Source organism: Heterocephalus glaber, unplaced genomic scaffold (genome assembly GCF_053883595.1).
Source record: "Heterocephalus glaber isolate CG9 unplaced genomic scaffold, H.glaber_assembly_v1.0 deba00001428, whole genome shotgun sequence".
In the NCBI taxonomy this organism is placed as follows: Eukaryota; Metazoa; Chordata; class Mammalia; order Rodentia; family Bathyergidae; genus Heterocephalus; species Heterocephalus glaber.
The window spans coordinates 9005410-9026821 of NW_028258293.1; the positions used below are offsets into that span (position 1 = coordinate 9005410).

At 38.4% G+C, this 21412-nt stretch overlaps 1 protein-coding gene across 11 annotated transcripts in view; it reads right to left on the reverse strand.

Annotated features, from left to right (window-relative positions):
• The window catches only part of Ano5 (anoctamin 5), an 81136-nt gene extending 60430 nt beyond the window's left edge, over positions 1-20706 (reverse strand). For 2 of the 11 annotated variants that reach the window (XM_087211537.1, XM_087211534.1), the window contains exons 1-2: positions 20551-20706; positions 5821-5867 (exon numbers count right to left, since the gene is read on the reverse strand). In XM_087211537.1, coding sequence (XP_087067663.1) covers positions 5821-5829 — 9 coding nt within the window. In that variant the 5' untranslated portion in view covers positions 5830-5867; positions 20551-20706. Of the gene's footprint in view, positions 1-5820; positions 5868-14221; positions 14308-15589; positions 16492-19764; positions 19998-20303; positions 20501-20550 lie in introns of those variants that run through there. The other 9 variants (XM_087211540.1, XM_087211538.1, XM_087211536.1 and 6 more) reach the window with 8 other exon arrangements.
• Between the last annotated feature and the right edge of the window lie 706 nt (positions 20707-21412).

Here is a 21412-nt window from a genome sequence, read left to right on the forward strand (position 1 = left end):
CTGTACAACAGCAACCATAGATGCTGAATTTCATTAGACTTTTTTTCTGCATGAATTGAGATGCTTTATATATAGTTTTCCATTCTGTTATTGTGACATAGCACATTGTTTGATTTAGACATGCTAAACAGTCTTGCATGCCCTAGATAAACCCTACTTGGTCATAAAGTACAATATTTTGCATGTTGCGTGATTTGCTTTCCTCATATTTTCTTGAGGATCTTTGAACTAATATTCATCAGAGATACAGTATTGTCCTGTGCTTTTCTGTCTTTTTTTGCCTTAGGTTCTCTGTGATGCTAGCTACATAAAATATATGTGGAAATTTTCCCTTTATTTCTAATTTTTGGATGTGTTTAAGAAACATTGGTAACAATTCTGTTTTGAATATTTGATAGAATTAAGCCATGAAGCTATCTGATCCCGGGCATTTCCTTCTTGGAAGATTTTAAATTTATTCTTCAATCTATTTGTTATTTGTCTGTTAAGAGATTTGGTTTTTTCTGATTCAATCTTAGTAAGCTAGATCAATATAAAGAGCATGTAGAATAGAAATGAAGGAAGAAATAGTGATACAATATTAGTAAAGGTCGTCATTCCACCTCTCGCAACAATGGATAGATTAGACAGAAAATTCACAAGCAAATACTATACTTTAACTCCCATTATATCAAATAGGTCTAATATACGTAGAACTGTCCATCTAGCCATAATAAAATATAGAGTCTTTAATGCAGATGGAAAATTCTCCAGAATAGATTGGATGGTAGCCCACAGGATAAGTCTTAACAAATTTATGAAGCCTGAAATCATATCTGGTTTTGCTTTTCACCCCAACAGTATGAATTTATAAATCAGTAATGATGATGGGGAGATTTGCAAACACCTAGAAACTAAACAAGCTGTTGAACAATCATCAGATCAAAAATTTTATCAGAAGGAAATTAAAATATCTTGAAACAAATAGCAATGGAAACAAAGCATATCAAACCTTTTGGGAGGCAGCAAATACAGTTCAAAAAGAAAAGTTTAGGCAATAGATGCCTACTTATGAAAGAACAAAGATCGCAAATAAGTAGTCTCTAATATTACATTTAAAAGAGCTAGAAAAAGAAATAAACCAGAAGTTATTGGACAGAAATAATAAAGAATAGAAATAAATCAAATAGAGAAAGTAAAAAAAGGGAAAAATCAGTAAAAGTAAGGTTCTTTGAAAAAATAAAATCAACAAATACTGAGAAAGAGGCTCAAATAAAATCGGAAATAAAAGTGAAGATATTTTGAAATAAAATGATCATAGGGGAATATTATAAACAATTATATGCCAACATTATAATGTAGAGGAAATGAATGAATTTTAAAAAAACATAACGACCAGAGTACATCATAGAGAAACAGAAAACTTGAACAGATCAATAAAAAATAAAAAAATTGAAGATAGCAGGAGGTGGTGGGGCACATATATTATCCCAGCTTTCTGGAATGCTGAGGCAGGAAGATCATATGATTGAGTCTAGCATGGCAATTTAGTAACTTAGTGAGACCCCCGTGACAAAAGAAATAATAAAAATGACTAAGGATGTGTAGCGAAGTGTAACGGCCCTGTTGGGTGGGTTTAATCCTCAGGGTGAGGGAAGGGATAAAAGAGACTGAAGAATTAAAACCCACCAGAAAAGATGTGGATTTACACTCATGGTAGAGTGGTTGCCGAGCAAACATAAGACCCTGGATTCAATTCTTAGCACCAAAAATCAAACAAATAAAAATAGCAACAAACAAAGGCCAGCAAGAGGACGACTTCACAGCTGAACTTTACGTAAGGTTCTTAAAATAGTGAGTAACTGTAAGGCAATACTTGGATGAGTATTTTTTAAAATTAACTGTTGATTAATTGTTAGTATTTTGTAAAGTAATTCTGACATGGGAAAAGTCAGTTTAAAATATTTGTATTTTAAAATTATTATTATAATTATTAATACAGATCAATTTTACCAATGAATGAGATTTACCATACTTATATACATTCACACATTGTGTTCCTAAAGAAATTATACTATAAAGTGACTGAGAAAGCAAACTCTAGAATCAGATGACCTGTGAATCTCAGCTCCAAAACTTAGTAGATATAATAACATACCAATTTATAGTTTCATTTTATAGACTCTTCATAAACTTTTTCTTCAGTTATGTAAAACTAACAAGGTTTGTAATCCTGAGCATGTTAACCTCTCTCTATCATGACTTTCACACAGTGAGATTGGCTTTTTAAAATTAATTTCTACTTTCATTCCAATGACCATACGATGAATTCACCATATTCACAGATACTGACAAATCTTCATTAACTCCTGATAGACAGCATATGTTTTCCTGTTCCCTTAGCCTTTTTCCACTTTCTCTCTTTAGCTGGAGGATTTTTTTTTATTTAATTGATCTTTTAAATAATAGGTTTTGTTTCAATGATTTTCTCTAATAACAGTTTGGTTCTCAATTCATTGGTTTCCACTCTTATTCTTATGTTTATTTTCCTCCTGATTTCTTTGGGTTTCTGTTGCTCTACTTCCTTGAGATGGAAGCTTATTCCACATTTCAGACTTTTCATTATTACTAACATTAATATTTTGTGCTACAAATTTCCCTCTCAAAAATGCTTTGGTTCCACCTCCCAAACGGCGATCTATTACATTTTAACTTTCATTCAGTTCAGTTTTATTTGTTTTTGGTTTTCCTTTGATAATTTCATTGATGCTTACATTATTTGAAAGCATATTGCTTAGTTTCCAAATGTTTGGAGATGCTCCTGTTATATTTCTGTTACTTCTGGCTTGATTCCACTGTGGTCAAAGAATGCATTCTTTCTTATGCTAAGTCTTAAATTTCTTGAGGTTTGTTTTGTAGCTTACAATATCTTGGTGTGTGTTTCATAAATACCGGTGCTGTTATTTTCTACTTATTCCCTGTTAAATATTTCCCTACAGATATTTTAAATCACATTAGACAGTGTTAAAATTGTTTTTGATTCCAGTATTAATTCAGAACCCTCAATTGGAAAAAGGAAATCAAGTAATTGACCATATTTTTACTCTTTTTCTTGTGCTTTCTTTTTACCCCGTGTTATTTTTCATCTTTTTCTTTCTCAAAAAGAACTTTTTCAGAGACTTTCCTTAGTTAATCTTTTAGGGTAGATGTGCTAGTAAAAAATTTTCCCAAGTTTTCCTGCATTTCAGAACATGTTGAAGGTAAACTACTATGGAAGGGACAGGGAAAAGGGTAGAAGAAAGAAAAAAGGGAGGGTAATGGGGCGGAGTTCTGGATAGGATGGAGATAACGTTACGTGCGCGTATAAAAATGCCTATAGGGCTGGGGATTGGGCTCAGTGGTTTCACAGCCTGCTGCGCAAGCGGAAGGACCCGAGTTCGATCCCCGGTCCACACCCCCCCAATGCATATGTACGCTTATATATTAGAAATAGTATATGATGACAGTAGCATTCCAAATTATTGAATTGGGGTGTTAAATACATTACAGAATGTGAAATATTTCTAAAAACCAGATTTCCTACATAAGTTTTGTTTAGAAAGGTAACTGTCTACAATTGTAACATAATATTTTTTGTGTCTTGGCAAAAGCAAAGCTTTCTATTGTGTTCACTGCACTGATTAGAATGTACTGAACAATATTAAATAGTAAAGTGCTAGCCTATGCTGTTCTAGATTTTAATTGGGTTGCACTTGAAAAACTGTTTATCAATTCTTCAGCCTTCATGATTTCTGATAGAAAAAAAATCTACTGTTATTTTGCTTAGTTTTCTCATAATATTAAGCTGTGGTTTCTTTCATCATTTTCGAGATTTTTCCTAGTCTGCTTTTCAGAACTACACCCCTTCTAGGTATCTTCCTGAAAAAGCTAAAGACTTCGTGTACAGTTATACACGCATGCTCATGTTTCTAGCAGCACCATTCATAAAAGCTACATCTTGGAAGTGCCTTATATACGCATCAACAGATGGACGGATAAAGAAAATGTGGTATTTGTACACAGCGGAGTACAACTCTGCCATAAAGAATGGTAAACTCGAGGCTTTTGTAGGAAAACTGATCCATTCTGAGATCATAATGTTAAGTTAAATGTCATGTGGCTTCCGTTATACGAGAAATGCAAAATATAAATAAAGCAAAGAATAAAATAAAAGACAATAGGAAGCAGGGAGATGGATTTCTTTTTCTTTTTCTTTTTTCTTTTTTACAAAAAAGAAGAGGACCAAGAGATAGAGGGAAGGGGAAGGGGAGGAAAGGGAAAGGGGTGAAAGAGATGAGAATGTGTTCTGGGCATGTACCAACTCCCCACGAGAAGCGTAGCCACTGTGCTGTAAACATGTACGAATGAACGTGTTAAGAAGGAAAAGAAGAACAACTAAAGTTTAGTTTGAGGCATGTGAAATTCCTTGGGTTTATCCCACGGTGGTTGCTTCTGCTCTTTGAGTCTTTGAGGTCTGTGTGACTTTTGCAAGCTGATATTCCCAGCTATGATTTCTCTCCCTTGGCAGCTCTTTCTCTTTTGCCTCTCGTCGGCCTCCCGGGACATAAATGTTAGATCTTTTGGTATCTAACACATATCTCTCCTGCTCTGTACTTTTTTCCTTCCCAGTCCATTTTTCTCTGCTGTCCATGCCATTCTTCTATCTTCAAATTCAAGGCTTCCTTCTTTTGTCTCTTAAATTCTTCCACTGAGATTTTTCAGTTTCTATACTTTTCCATTCTACAGTTTCCGTATTTCGATAATGTATAACATCTCTTTTTGCTGTCATCTCAGCATTGGCAGCTACTGACTACCTTTCTGCATTCTCCTTGAGATCCCTCTGATTCTGGGAAGTGGAGTTATTTTTTACAGAAACATGGATTTGGGGGGTATTATGTCTTGAAATTGTCTCTTTTACTTAAATCTCATCACAGTACCCAGGAGAAGTGAGCAGGGTGGAGTCTCAGCATCTGGCGAATTGTATTTTTAAATCTTATATAAATAAAAAAATACCTTTGGTTAAAACAAGTCTGTACATACACAAGTTGAGCTCCAAGTAGAGGCCAAAATTGAGAACACCCAAGCCTCCCCCATGAAATGGCACAGTATTTCCTATAACTTGCACATTACCTTCTGTAAGCTTGTAGGTTTCTCCTAGATTAATTATGATACCCAACATAACATGAATGCTGTATAAGTAGTTTTAATACCGCATTATTTAGGAAAAACAACAAAGAAAAAAGTGTAGTAGAGATGTTCAATGAAAATGTAGTCTTCCCAACGCTTTTCATCTGTGCTTGACAGAATCCACCAAGGAAGAACTCGCAGATACAGAGGCTGACCACATTACATTTTATTACATGCTGTCTTGTATAAGGTACTTACTTCATTTATCCTGCTCACTTGAACCCTGGCATAGTTACTGATAAAAACACAACATAGACTAGTAACGTATTACAAATTCTGTCACATCTTAACCTCAATTATGTCTTGCGAAGTGATGGGTTGAATACTGCTATCTTGCATATCAAACCCTGGCATATTTGAGTTTAATTAACCAGAAACCTTAAAAGAAATTCAAACATGTTTATTCTAACATCAAGAAGTATATAATATTAAATGTGCATACAACATGAAATTTGCTTTCTTACTGAAAATGAATAGATGAGAAGACAAAATGGATGCAGTATATTATGAGCAAATAAGCAAAGATTTAACTGTCCCTCTGATGTGCATTGCTAACCTGGCCTTGGTTCTCGCTCCTTACTTACAGGAAAGCTCACACACACATATTTAACTTACCTCACTCATTTGGAAGGTGTAGCCAGTGTCTTGACTGTTGCTTCTCACTAGACAAAATTAGAAAAAGAAAATCGTGTTATATTTGCCAACCTGTCCGACTATGTTTGCAAATCTGTGTTAGGAGCAAATGAAAAATTGATAAATAAGCAAAATTTAGAGGACAAAAAAACAGTGGAAGAAAGCATGCAAGACCTTCCTGGAGCAAAATTGTTCCAACTAGCCTCCAAAAAGCACCTCACTGAGGACTGTTTATACACTAGGGGGAAAGCACAAATACTGATAGGTACAAAATAATCTCACCCATGAGGCAAGAAATTTGACTCTGATCAATACAGCTATGAACTCAGAGCAAAAGCACTGAGAGGAAACATTCAACAGCCATGCTCATGGCTGGGTCCCAGCACTCAACCGAGAGACTGAACCTTCATTCACTCATCTCCAGGAAGTGAACCAGAGCAGGTGGAAGGAAAACATTCCCAGAGCAGGACCGTTTCTGAAGAGGCCTGGTTTCTCTCCTCACACAGGTATCTTTAGAGTAGTTATGATGTGCCCAGTCCTTTGGATTGAAATATGCGTTCGATTAAGTTTCTGACACTAAAATGTGTTACACAGACAATTCTGCTTTTTATTCTCTAGGGACTCCAATGTGGAAAAACACTCAGAAATATTTCTCCAGTTAAGAAAACGTTCTGCATAAAATTTGTTAGAGGACGGAAAATACCACAGTAGGAATGAAATAAAATGTTGCTACCACTTAAAGGCCATCCATGGAACTATAATTTTGTGAAAAGCCACTATATCTTCAAAAAATATAGGAAATATAAATATTCCATTGCATAGTTTTTTTAAAATCCAAGAAATGCAATTCACTTAAAAAAATTAAACCAATTAAATGAAATTAATTGAGGGGGCTCCCTCCCTTCCAAGCCAAGCACCCAGTGACCAGCTAAGCTGCATGGCCTCCTGCAGCTCCCCCCAACCCCTGCTGCTGGCCTCCTGGCTGTGCCTCTACCTGGTTCCACACTACAGAGGCACAGGGGGTCATAAAGGACATTGTCCTGAGCTCCAGAAGATAGAGCAGAAGTGAAAAACAGAAAGAGGGCCTCTCTCAGGCTCCTTGATGAAAACTGAAGCCCACTGCAAAAGTAAAGAGAACCTACAATAAAGGCACACTAGACCACTGTACTTGGTAAGTTGGAAGGATCATCACCTCCCACTGGAACCTGGACTATCTTCAGGAGAAAAGCAGCTGGAACCTGCAGTAGAACCTTGCAGAGTTCAACCCTGCAGGAGGACAGAGAGCTCAACTTGAGACTAGCAGCCAGAAATCTGCCTGAACCTCACAGGTCTGCTACCGGCTTGCTGAGACTCATTGACTTATAACAGCACACTGCTGCCCACGTTATCTATTGCGACAGCAGAGACATACCTGAAGGAGGCCCTTCATGTTTATTTTTTATTTTCAAAATTATTTTTTTCTCTAATTTTTAATTTTTATTTTTTTCTACTCTTTTCAAATTTTTATTTTTCTACTCTTTTCAAATTTTTCTTTTTTCATCTCTCTGTTTTCTTCTTCTTTTCTCTTTTCCTTCTCTCTCTCTATCTCTCTCATTCTCTCCCAGGCCCACATTTTTCTTCACCTCACTTTTTGTTCCTGTTCTGGCCCTAACTTGGATTTATTCTTTATTTTTCTTTTCTTCTCTTGATTGTCTTTAGCTTTAAAGGAAAGTAAATACAGTTTCTAGCCTTCCTATTGCTGTTAGATTGTTCTGTTTTCATTCTTGTTCTTTCATTCAGGCTTTTCTTTTGTCTTTTAGCAATTTCTTAGAGTTCACGTGATCTTCCTGTATCCTCTGGCCTCAATGCTAAATGTTCCCTATTTTCTACCTATGTATCCCTCCCTCCCCAACTCCTTCCAACTCCCCATCCTGAAGGGTAATGTTGCTATATTGAAGAGTTTATTCACTTTAAACTTATGTTGGGTTGGTCCTCAATTTTGATTTAATTCACACAGTTAAAGGTGATAGACTAATAACTACTACCAATTGTCATTTTCTAAGCAGTGCTTGATGCTATAGTGTTGCTGATTGTATCACTTGGGCTAAGGTGTTGTGATTGATCTAATCAGCTGTCCTTCCTGGTAAAAAGAAAATCAGATAACCCAGAGTCATTAGAGACTCAAAACCTAAAGAACAGCTATATCTGGAAGACACCTCTGAGAAGCAATCATTCCATAAATACAAACAACAAAGATACTTAAAATAAGCAATTTCAAAATATCAAAACAGGAATTAAACCAAAGAGAGTACCAAAAACAAAAAATGAGAAGACATTTAAGCAAGGCACAAACCCAGACTTCCACCCCACCAAAGGCAAATTCTGGGGGAAATGAGGTGGAAAATTCTCATAAGCAACCACCTGAACACCCTGAACTGATAGCACAGGAAGTAACAAAAGAGATGAATGAGGCCCTAGAAAAATTCAAAACAGAAATAATTTCCCAGATAACTACAGAGATTGTGAGCAGAGTGAAAAGCATAATTAGAGGCTCTAGAACAGAAACAGAAAAAAAAAAATAGATGAGCTAAGAACCATGCTGAAAGCCATGAATGCCCAGCATAAGAAAGAAATGCAAACCATGATCACCCATAATAGGAAAGAAATGGAATCCATGAAACAAATTCAAACAGATATCCAGGAGATAAAAAACTCCATTGAAAGTATTCACAGCAGATTGAGGGAATGTGAAGATAGAATATCAGATATAGAAGTCAGGATTGCTGTTAGTGACCATGAAAACAGAGATTTCTTCAAAATAGTAAGGTACAATGAGAAATCAATCCAGCAACTGCTAGATGATGCAAAGAAGAATAACATAAGACTGATAGGAGTCCACGAAAAAACAGGAGAAAGTACAATTGACATTAAAAAACTGTTCACAGAAGTAATAGTAGAAAACTTCCCAGACAGAGGTAGAGAATTGGACATACAGATAAGTGAGGCACATAGAACTTCAACTAGCCAAGATCAAAAAAAATCTACACCTAGACATATAATAGTCAAGATCCCAGAAACCCAACAGAAGAACAAAATCCTACAAGCAGCTAGAGAAAAGAAACAAACCACCTACAAAGGAAAGCCCGTCAGAATCACAGCAGATTTCTCAACACAAACCCTCAAATCAAGGAGACCCTGGAGTGAAGTATTTCAAGCCCTAAAAGAAAATAACTTCCAACGTACACTGTTGTATCCTGCAAAATTATCTTTCCAAATCTATGGGGAAATTGGATACTTCCACAACAAAGAACAGCTGAGAAATTTCATGAACACCAAACCAGCACTCCACACAATTCTAAACAATATCCTAGAAAAAGACAAGGAAGATCACAACTCCATGAGGCCCAAGAGAGGGAAGCCACCAGGCAAGACAAGAAACTAAAGGGAAAGGGGGAAAAAATAAAAAATAAAAGAGTCAACAATAGTACAACATCATGACAAGGATGAATCAACATCTATTAATTATAACTCTCAATGTTAATGACCTCAATTCACCAATCGAAAGACTGTCAAAAAAAAAAAAAAGAAATACTGTCAGAATGGATTAACAAGCAAAACTCAACAATATGCTGTACACAAGAAACACACCTAACTCAAAAAGAAATTCATAGACTGAAAGTAAAAGGATGGAAAACAGTTCTCCATGTGACATGAACCTAGAAAAAAAGCAGGGATAGCAATCTTATTTGCAGACAAAATAGATTTCAAACCAAAACTGAGTAAAAGAGACAAAGATGGTCACTATGGCCTTGTAAAGGGAACAATCCAAGAGGAAGGAATGACAATCATAAATATATATGCAACAAATATGAATGCCCCAACTATACAAAACAAATATTAAAGGACATGAAAAACCAAATAAGCACTAATACAATTGTAGTGGGGGAACTCAATACCCTACTAACACAAATAGACAGATCATCTACACAAAAAATCAACAACAAAATTCTAGAACTGAACCAAGCTATTGAAAAAAATGGACTTATAGATGTGTGCAGAGTGTTCCACCCCACAAAATCAGAATACACATCCTTTTCAGCTGCACATGGGTAATTCCCCAAAATAGAACACATGGTTGCTCATGGGACATGTTTAAGTAAATGTAAAAGAAGTGAAGTTACCTCCTGTACATTATCAAACCATAGTGCAATAAAATTGGAGATCAATCACATAGGAAATCGCAAAACTCCCACAAACACATGGAAATTGAATAACAACCTCCTGAACAAACAAGGGGTCACAGAGAAAATTGAAGAAGAAATTAGACAATATCTACAAGTAAATGACAATGCCAGTACAACATACAGGAATCTATGGGACACAATGAAAGCAGTTCTACTTGGGAAATTCATAGCAGTGAATGCCCATATTAAGAACTCAGAGAGAGCTCAAATAAACAACTTAATGTTGACCCTCAACCTCCTAGGAAAAGAAGAGCATGACAAACCCAAAGCTTGTATAAGAGAGGAAATTATAAAGATCAGAGCAGAAATTAATGCAATGGAGACTAAGAGAATGATACAAAAAAAATCAATGAATCAAAGAGTTGGTTTTTTGAAAGAATAAATAAAATCAATAAACCTCTAGCCAACCTTATCAAAAAGAGGAAAGAAAAGGCTTAAATCCATGCAATTAATAATGAAAAAGGTGAAGTCACAACAGATCCAGCAGAAACCCAGAGGATAATCAATACCTACTTTGAGAACCTGTACTCTAGTAAAATGGAAAACACAGAAGAAATGGACAGATTCCTAGACACATACGAATTGCCAAAGTCAAATGAAGAAGACATAAAAATTCTAAACACCCCAATTACAATGAGTGAAATTGAAAACATAATTAAAAATTTACCAACAAAGAAAAGCCCAGGTCCTGATGGCTTCACTGCTGAATTGTACAAGACATTTAAGGAAGAACTATCACCATTACTCTTTAAACTCATCAATGAAATTGAAAGGGAAGCAATACCTCCAAATTCATTCCTCAAAGCAAGTGTTACTTTGATTCCAAAACCAGGGAAAGACCCAACCCAGAAAGAGAACTACAGGCCAATCACCCTAATAAACACAGGTGCAAAAATCCTCAATGAGATACTGGCAAAGAGAATTCACAGGATCAACAACAATATCATATACCCTGACCGAGTCAGATTTATCCCAGGGATGCAAGGATGGTTCAACATTCGTAAATCAATAAATGTAATACACTATATTAACAGAGCCAAGGACAAAAACCATATGATCAACTCGATTGATGCAGAAAAACCATTCAACAAAATCCAACACCTATTCATGATAAAAAAAACCTACAGAAAATTGGAATAGAAGGTCTTTATCTCAACCTGATTAAGGCTATCTATGAAAAACCAATAGCCAACATGATACTAAATGGTCAAAAACTGAAAACTTTCACACTAAAATCAGGAACAAGACAAGGATGCCCACTATCAGAACTCCTGTTCAATATAGTTCTGGAAACATTAGCCACAGCATTTAGAAAAGAGAAAGAAATAAAAGGAATAAAGGTAGAAAAGGAAGAAGTTAAACTGTTATCATTTGCTGATGATATGATACTTTACATAGAAGACTCAAAAAGCTAGGTCAAAAGACTTCTAGACTTAATTGACAGATTCAGTATAGTAGCTAGATACAAGGTCAACACTCAAAAAAAATAGCCTTCTTGTACACAAATAACAGACTCACTGAGAGAGAAATTAGGGAAATAACTCCTTTCACAATAGCATCCAAAAAAATAAAACATCTAGGAATCAATCAAACAAAGGAAGCAAAAGACCTCTACACTGAAAACTATAGCACTCTGAAAAAAAGAGATTCAAAAGGATGTAAGAAAATGGAAAGACATCCATTGTTCCTGGGTAGGAAGAACCAATATAGTGAAAATTGCCATACTTCCAAAACTGCTATAGAGATTTAATGCCAATTGAAATTCCAACAATATATTTCATAGAACTAGAGAAAACAATTCAAAAATTCATTTGGAACAAGAAGAGACCTAGAATACCAAAATCAAGTCTAGTCAACAGAGACATGGCAGGGGATATCACAATCCCCAACTTGAAACTAAAACTACAAATCTACTATGATATAAACAGCATGATTCTGGCAAAGAAACATACCCAAGGATCAGTGGAATAGATTAGAAGATCCAGAAACAACTCCAGACATACTCAGCCACCTCATCTTTGACAAAGGAGCCAAGTACCCTCACTGGAGGAAAGATAATCTATTTAATAATTGGTGTTGGAAAACTGGATTTCAACTTGCCAAAGATTAAAACTAGACCCATATCTATCACAATGCTCTAAACTGAGATTGAAGTGGATTAAAGATCTAAATATTAAAACAGAAACACTAAACTTGCTGGAAGATAAGTTAGGTAGAACTCTTGAAGACATTGGCAATAGAAAAAGACTTTATGAACAAAATCTCAGTAGCATGGGAACTAGCACAAAGAATCAACAACTGGGATCTCACCTTATTAAAAAGCTTCCGCACTGTAAGAGAAACCACCAACAGAGCTAAGAGACAACCTACAATGTGGGAAAAATTTTTACCAGCTGTTCCTCAGACAAATGTCTACTATCTAGAATATATAAAGAACATTAAAAAATCAAACCCCCCCAAATCAAGGACCCAATTCAAAAAAGGACATCTGAAATGAACAGACATTTTTCAGACAAAGAAGTAAAAGCAGTGAATAAAACTATGAAAAAATGTTCAACATCACTGGTCACTGGAGAGATGCAGATGAAAACAACACTGAAATTCCACCTCACCCCAGAAAGAATGGCTGCTATCAATAAATCAACCAATAACAAATGTTGGTGGGGCTGTGGGGAGAAAGGAACCCTTCTCCATTTTTGTTGGCTGTGCAGACCGGTACAACCACTGTGGAAATCAGTATGGAGATACCTCAGAGAACTAGGGCTAGAGGTTCCATTTGACCCATCTATTCCTCTGCTGGGTATCTTCCCAAAAGAAGTAAAAGAATCATACCACAGTGATACATGCACACCCATGTTTATAGTGGCACAGTTCGTAATATCTTAAGTTTGGAAACAGCCCAAGTGCCCATCAATTGGAAACTGAATAAAGAAGATGCGGTTTTTTAAAATAAAACTGACTACTACTCAGCCATAAAGAATGACAGACTAGAGACATTTATAGCTAAATGGATGCATATTGAGGCCATACTCTTAAGTGAAATAAATAGTACATACATGTATAAATACTGAATAGTTTCTCTGGTGTGAGAAACTGAAAGTATAAAGAAGGATTAAAATGATTAAAATGAATAATTGATAATTTCAAATAGGAAGAAAAGGTCCAAAGGGGTAGGGGAAGTGGGAAGGGAAGGGAAAAGGAAAGAAGAGAAAGGAAAAATTATAAGAAAAGGAAAAAATGGAAACAACATCTTCGTAAATAGGTAAGGGAGCACAGGGAATGGGGAAAAATTAAGAACCAAGATACATCATGTACAGGTACAAGTAGCCAATGATAAATGTAAATGTATACCTAAAATGTACCAATAAAAGAATTTAAGGAAAAAAATAAATTAATTGAAACTTACAACAAATTACACAACCCACTAATGATTCGGAATAATCACAAGAAGAATGAGCATAAGATAGATGGACCACATACACTTACTTTTATTAAATATATTCTTATGGTTTTTCTATTTTATTAGTTCTTGATGTCAATCTCTTACTGTATGTAGTTCATGAATTAAATGACTTCATAGGTATGATGTGAGAAACAAACATTACATATATAGGATTTGGTACAATTCACGGTTTCAGGAATTCACTGGGACTCTTGGAATGCATTTGCAACAAATGGAGCCAATACTATACATGCCACAGCAATGTGCTGCAGGAAAGAAAACAAAACATTCCCTATCCTTCCTTGCAAGAGCATAATATGAATTCAAAGCTCTCAACTCCTACATGACTGACAGAATGTCTATCACCATGTCTGTGCCAGAACTGGATGACATACACCTATACTTTCCACAAAGCAGGTCAAACTGTTGTTCTGTTGATATTAATATTAGGATATGCTCTGTTCCTCATTAATATTTAAAACTGTTCTAAATTCTCTGGGCTAATTTTCACAGTATCAGAATACAGGTGAAATAATTCATTTTGGACTCAGAACATTCCACTGCAAGATCTGCTCTTAAACTGTCAATAGTTATTTTAAGCAAAGTATGGAAACTAAGCCACTGCAGGTGTACCACAACTTTTCTGAATGCAGTCTTTCTGGTGTAAAAGACAGAAATATAAATTAATATATCCCCCAAAATATATATTATACAGTACCATCATGAAAGCAGTTCTTCCATGGATGTTATCTCAAAACTCCACAATGTCCTTGCCGGGGATTTAGCTCAGTGGTTTCGCCGCCTGCTGTGCAAGCGCAAGGACCAGAGTTCAATCCCCAGTATCAAAACCAAAAAAACCTCCACAATGTCCAGACACTGGCTTCATGTGTGAAATGAATGTCGACCTAACATAGCCTGTGCTGTGTTTGGGGCATAGTTAGACCCTGTCCCCTAATTCTTGCTGTGCTGGAATCCTGGACCCAGTGCGGCAGTGCTGAGAGATAGCAGGGTAATTTTTAAGAGGTAAGGCTGGTCGGAGGTAATTTGGCCACTGGGAATCACTCTTGGAAGAGACTAAAGTGGTTCTGGAGGGACCCTGGTGAGTTCCCTCAAGACCAAGTAGTTATAACAAGAGCAAGCTCTGCCCCGAGTCACTCTGGTCCCTGATACCTCCCTCTCCAATGCACCAGTGCCACATCAGAAAGAACTGATGGGTCAACATGATCTGTGGTCTTTCAGCCTCTAAAATTGTAAGTTAAATTAATCTCTTTTTTTGTAAAACAACTAGGCTTAGGTATTTTGGTTGAACAACACAAAATAAACCAATACACATTATAATGAATCAATAAAGAATAGGAGTCTAAAGAATGCATATTTTGCTTCTCAAGGTATGGTCCTTGAGCATGAATTTATTTATGCTCAATTTATTTCTATTTCCTTGAGGACAAAGAGTGTCACTATTACTCCAAGAACAGTGCATCAAACAAAATGTATTTCCAATCACAGGACCGTCAAATAAGTAGAGGCGTGAGGCTAGGTTTATAGGGCATTTTATAATTCTATTTTTATGAAGAGAAATTTGAAAACCTGCAAGCACGATCCCTTCCCTTCTCCAATTATTTTTGTTCCATTTAACATAAAACAAATAGGTGAAAAAATAGTTTCAAATGTTATGTGAACTGGACGTCATTTGAGGGGAAACACAAAACCTCCAGACGACCTCCCATCCTGACCACTGTATTTCCCCTCTCACACTGTCCCCTTTAAAGCCTCCACTTTTTCTAGAATGAGCAATTGTTCTCTTCTCTTGCTAATGCTTGCTTGCAGTCCACATTATGTTAATTTAGACATTCTCCTTTCAGGCTTTGCTGAGCACTGGCAAAGGCAGGTTTTCTAAGTTTTGTCATTTGGTGAAAAGCAGAGTGGACCCCATAGAGTGAGCTTTCCTCACAAGCTCTGCTGCCTCTTACACATACTTCTTGCAGCTCTCTCTCTCTCTCTCTCTCTCTCTCTCTCTCTCTCTCTCTCTGAGCCATAAGGCACATGGACACTCATGGAATAGTCTTAGATACAGATTCACACTCACAGAAAAGAAGGATGTGCTAACTACGCATAATCACCAAACCACTCTCGAAACAGGCTTATCTGAAGAGGCAGGATCTGAAGCCACCAACTCCACGTCAGCTTCTTGGTACTTCTCCAGCTTTCTCTAAGAGGAATGCAAATAACTGTATTTTCCTTGCAGGCTAGAAACCAGAGCTAGTAAAGGTTTGGCACTAATTGCCAGGGAGAATCAGAAAATGCACATTAAAAAGTAAAGTCAGCCCATAGCCTGAGCTGTGAGTTTTCACTGAAAGCACATTGCTAAGAATATACTGTTCAGCAAACCCCAAACCCAGAAATAGCCCTTGCATCTACCCAATGGTCTTCTCAGTTTACACTCATACGAGCAGCATAAAATAAAATATGGTCAGGTGGTCACAGACCAACATTTCTGTCAACAACAGAACACATACAATACACCTTTCCCAAAAGATTATAATACAGCGTAGGTGTGTAGTGGGCTATACCACACAGCTCTGTGTAAGTATATTCTGTAATGTCCTCACAACCATTAAATCACTAAACATTTCTCACTAAAGGTGTCCTGTTGCCAAAGTGCTCATGAAGGCCTTTACAAATGCTTACGTTATGGAAAGGCAGGTGGCTTCATTCAATATGGCACATGATCTGGTTATAAACATGTCTGCAACTTTCCATTCAACTTTTAAACTGCCTTTTCCAATGCTAACTTCCTACACTGTCTTTTTCAGTCCTGATTTTTCTTAACGTAACTAAAGAATGAATACTGCAAGTCAGAATTTCCTTACAGTGTCAACCAAGAAAGACTTCGATTCCAACACTGACATGTTACTAGGAGTGCTCACTTACAGAACAATTCAAGTGTCTACTACACTTTGCCTTTAGAATTGCATGTTAAGGATTAGTACATAATAGGGAAATATCCAGCTAGAGATCACTGATGTCTTACATGTTCTACTGTGATTGAACAGACTCAGGTGAAATGTGAAAAATTCTAGGGACACCTCATTAACTATTATTTCTAAAATGCAAGGTGTTAATTATCTCTCTAGAAATAAGCCTTATGTAAATCAATACGCCGGCTCTTTCATGTTTAATCTTCAAAGGTGATTTAGGAAACATGTAAACAGAAGATTGAGTCTTACCTGTATGACAAATTTACTGTAAGAAACCTATATACATTTCAATGTGCAAAAATGAAAGTAGCTCCTAAAATCAGGTATTATGGAACCTAGACTTTTTGCTGTTGTTAAATTCTTTTATTGGTACATTGTAGGTATACAACACAATTACATTTCTCATTGGGAATTGTACCTTTACATAATGCACCTTGGTTCTTATTTTTTCCCCATTCTCTGCACTCCCTTCACCCCCTCCACCCTTCCCTATTTACAAAGACTTTATTTCCATTTTTTCCATTTCTCAGCATTTTTTCTTTCCCTTCTTTCCTTTCCCCTGCCCCTCCCACTACCTCTACCCCTTTGGACCTTTTCTTCCTATTTTGCATTATCGATTATTCATTCTAATCATTGGTACATTTTAGGTATACAATATAATGACATTCATCATTGGAAATTTGCACCTTTACATAGTCTCTCTTGGTTCTTATTTTTCACCCTTGCCCAGCCCTCCCTTCAACCCCTCCATTCCTCCCTATTTACAAAGATTTTTGGAACCTCGACATTTTTAGCCTTCTTTGGCTGTCTTTATAATTGTGTCAATTAAGTTTGGGGGGAACCATATCTGAAAGTGGGCTTCCAAAAGTCCACTGGATTGTTGGTATTAAGAAACGTGTCTTCATTTTAATGAACTTTCACAAAACTCTATAACGGAGGTGTAGACAATGAGAAGGAAAACAACCCAGTAATATAACTGACATTTCGATCACACATTTAGAAAAGTTAGCATCCTCTGAGTGACCTGACCTGCCCTGCTCTTTGACCCTTGTTTCTGTTTCCAGAGTTCTGAATCTAGGAACAGATGTGGACACAGAAATTTGGGCAGAAGATGGTAACCAGACTCCACTAAGCACACTTGTTCTTCCATCTCCATCCAAATCAGAAGCTCAGCTTTGATCACGAGGAGAAGAATCAATAACCTGCAAAACCCTTTGCCAAGAAAAGGAAAACTGAAATGCTTTGGGGAAAAGCTCTAAAACTATCTGGGATGGGTTTATGCTACATATGACCTCAAATTTAAGTGATATGAATTTTTTAAGTATAGATTCTGGTAGGTAAAATCATCTTGAGGCTCAATTACATCACATTTCAAACAACTGGAAGAGGACAGTGGTTAATCACTCTAACGCCATGCTGAAATATTTTTCTTCATCATACAGAGAACATTTTCCCTCTACTCTCCCTTCAGTGAAGAATAACTTTTAAAGCACACATAGTTTTATCTCAGAAAAACCAACTATAAGGAATTCTTGAATGCCTTAAATGGAGAAATATCTATTTCGACCTTCAGATTACTAGAAGTATAACATGAAATAATTCTCAGCAAAGGACAAAACTATCAAGTAAATATTGAAAGAGACTTCCGGTTTTATACATCTGAAAGTTATTTGGTTTTTTTCTTTGCACTGCTAAGCAATAATTGTTTTCCTTAGCAAATGCACTTATTTCATTGTTTATCAGAGTCATTTATCATAGCTTAAAGTTTTCAATAGCTTCCTTTTCTACCATCTTCAAATTATTTTTATTTAAAAAGCAGAGAGGTGAGCTTCACATGTCCCCACGTAGAACAAAACAACTAAAGAAGATAACCAACAGAATGGAAGAAAATACTTGTAACTCATATATCTAATAAGAGCACTTGTACCAAGAATATATAAAGAAATCTTACAAATCCATAATGACGGTACAACTCAACTTTTTAAATGGGCAAAGGATTTGAATAGATATTTCTCAACATATATATAAATGGCAAATAAGTATATAAAATATTTGCCACATTGGTCATCAAAAAAAAGGAATTCAAATCACACTGAGATAGGTCTTGATAACCACTAGGATAGGGGCCGGGGATTTAGCTCAGGGGCACAGTGCCTGTCTGACAAGGGCAAGGTCCTGAGTTCAATTCCTGGTATCAAACAATAAATAAATAACCACTAGAATAGCTGTAATAAAAACAGACAATAATGAATGTTAGTGAGGATGTGGAGAAACTGGAACTTTTCTACTGGCGGAAATGGAAAATATTGCAGACACTTGGCAATCCGTGTGATGGTGTCTCAAAATGAGCGCTATAGAGCTACCACGTGATCCAGCAAGTCTCCACTTGGTATATTCCCAAGGCAAATGGAAACATATTCCTACAAGAACTTGTAGATGATTATTCATGGTGGCAAAAAATGTAAATAACTCAAAAGTCTCCTTGATGATAGGTAGGCATAGCTCTACAGTGGGATGTTACTTTGACTTACGAGGAACAATGAGCTGGTGCAGACACAGGGAGAGAGAAGCCCACTACAGTGCATCTCTTATTGTGTGGTCCTCCTTGCTGTGAAGTGCCCGGGTGGCAAATCTCCGGCCACAGTGAGTAGGCTGATTAGTGGCTCCCAGAAGTCAGGGTGGGGGTGGGAGAAAGCGGGCTAGGAGGTTTCTGTCTGGGTTGATGAAAGTGTTCTAAAATAACTTTGTCGTGTTGGCTACCAAATTCTGCAAATGTCCTAAAAACCATTGACCTTTATAGCTCAATATAGCTGTTTTTAAAGGGGGAAAGGGCGGATACAGTAATGCTCTCCCTCCCTGGTCCTTTCGCAGACCGAAGAGTAAATCTATGCTCAGACCTGTCACTACTTTAAAAACCTGCTTTCAGGTTTTGCTCTCATACTAAACAGGACACGAAAATACTGGCACTGAGGGGACTGAGATAGCAGCACAAAAAATGCATGCACTTTTAGGAAAACCTGTTAGGAAAACAGATCCACAGAGCACAGGTTTGTGCAAAGCCCTCAGCGGTTCGGACAACGATTTCTCCGCAGAACCAAGGCTGCGTTAAGCAGCCGTTTCCCCAAGAGTTTAAGGACCTCGAGCCGCTGGGCCGCGGGGCCTGAGGATCGGCCGCCCGCAGAGGTGGAGCAGCGGAGGCCCCGCTCCCAGAACTGCGCCCGGCTGGGCCCTTTCCCTCGGGCGGCTCAGCCTGCTGTCCCGGCCCTCGGCTCCTGGCTCCTACCTTCCTCCTCCACCAGCTCCAGGAGGCCGGGCTCGCCCATCCTCGCGGTGACGCGGTGCCGGGCCCGGCGCCGAGAGCGAACCGGATCGCGGCCCGCGGCTCGGCCTCTGCAGTCCTCCTTGGCGTCCGTGGGCTCCCCCAGCCTGGCCTCGCCCTCGGCCTGGCGGTCCCACCTGCTCGTCACCGCCCCCTCCGGGCGGCCCAGCCTCCAGCCTGGCTCCGGGCCTGCAGCCCTGGGGACCCCCGCTCCTCCCCGCCCCGCCCCGGACCGCCCCGCCCCGGACCCCCGCCTCCATCCTGCCCGGTCCGCACGGGCCCGGGTGCCGGGTGCCGTCACCCCACGGCCAGGGCCCAGCTCGCCCTGCCCCGCCCTCCTCCCTCCCGGGGGCGGCGGGGTATCCCAGGGCTCTCCCAGGGCTCTCCCAGGGTCTCCCAGCAGGGTCCTCAGGTCTGCACTGCGGCCAGAGACTGGAGTCAGCCTCTGCTCCTTCACGCTGGGGCCGCTGAGCCCGGGTGTAGAGGGGAAGCCTGGCACCCACCTCCTGGGGCTGCCGAGCAGGGCGCCGACACAGGGGCTGCTGTCGCTAGGGTGAGAAGCAGCCTCGCTCCGCTCCGGGAGCTCTGCTCACTCAGTGCAACATTAGCCTGCGGCAGGTGCCCCCTCCCGGGAGCTGAGTCTGTGTTTGGGGACCCTGTCAACTAACTGCCAGTTCCAGTTCCTGGTGGGCGAGGAGGGAAGACTGTCTAAACCTAGATGATAACCAGCCGAGGATGCGGAAGACTTACCCGCAGAGACCTGGGAGCATGACGGTCTCACTGAGTTTGGGGCAGGGCTGGGGGATTTGAGAGAAAGGCAGCGGCCCTCGAGGAAAACTTCTGGCACTTTTCTACTACTGTTTGCGTCCCCATTCTGCTGACATTTCAGAACTGCAGAACCGCCTGTTGCCAGTGAGGAAATGCGAGGAAATGGACCCAGAAGTAATTGGGTCATGGTCACGCTTGACCGTGGAACTGGAATCTTTTTTTTTTTTTTTTTTTGGTCCACTACTAGGGTGGAAGCCAGGGCCTTCATACTGAGCTACATCTCCAGTCCTTTCTTTAATTTGTATTTTAGGATATGGTATTGCTAAATCACTAAGTTGCCCAGGCTGGGCTAGAACTTTCAGTCCTGCCTCAGGCTCCCAGAGAGCTGGGATTGCAGGCCTGTGACATCATTCCCACTTGGGATCACATTTTTTATTGTTATTATTATTATTAAATACCATCTACCTCTTCCCTCCTTCCTTCTAGTAATTCATCAGGTCTGGCAAAGTGACTGCAGACTCTAAGCAATTCCCTTCTTGTTGTGTGTTGGGAATTGTATTTGAAAGGTGAGTGTATGTGAGTAGGGATTCACACATAATTATAATAAGTGGCTAATTGTAGATGTGTTTGATTTTTATCTCTTGATCAGTAAGCATCTTTTAATTCTAATACATTTTTATAACATGAATGTCTATTTCCTCTTCTAATATGGTAGGTAGGCAGCATATGGGTAAGGTGCTGTTGATATTGTGAGTGAACAGATAGCTAGATTCTTTGCTTTACAGAGATTAAAGATAGAATTATTTTTCTGTAATTCATGTAATTTCATTTTATATTTCTCGAT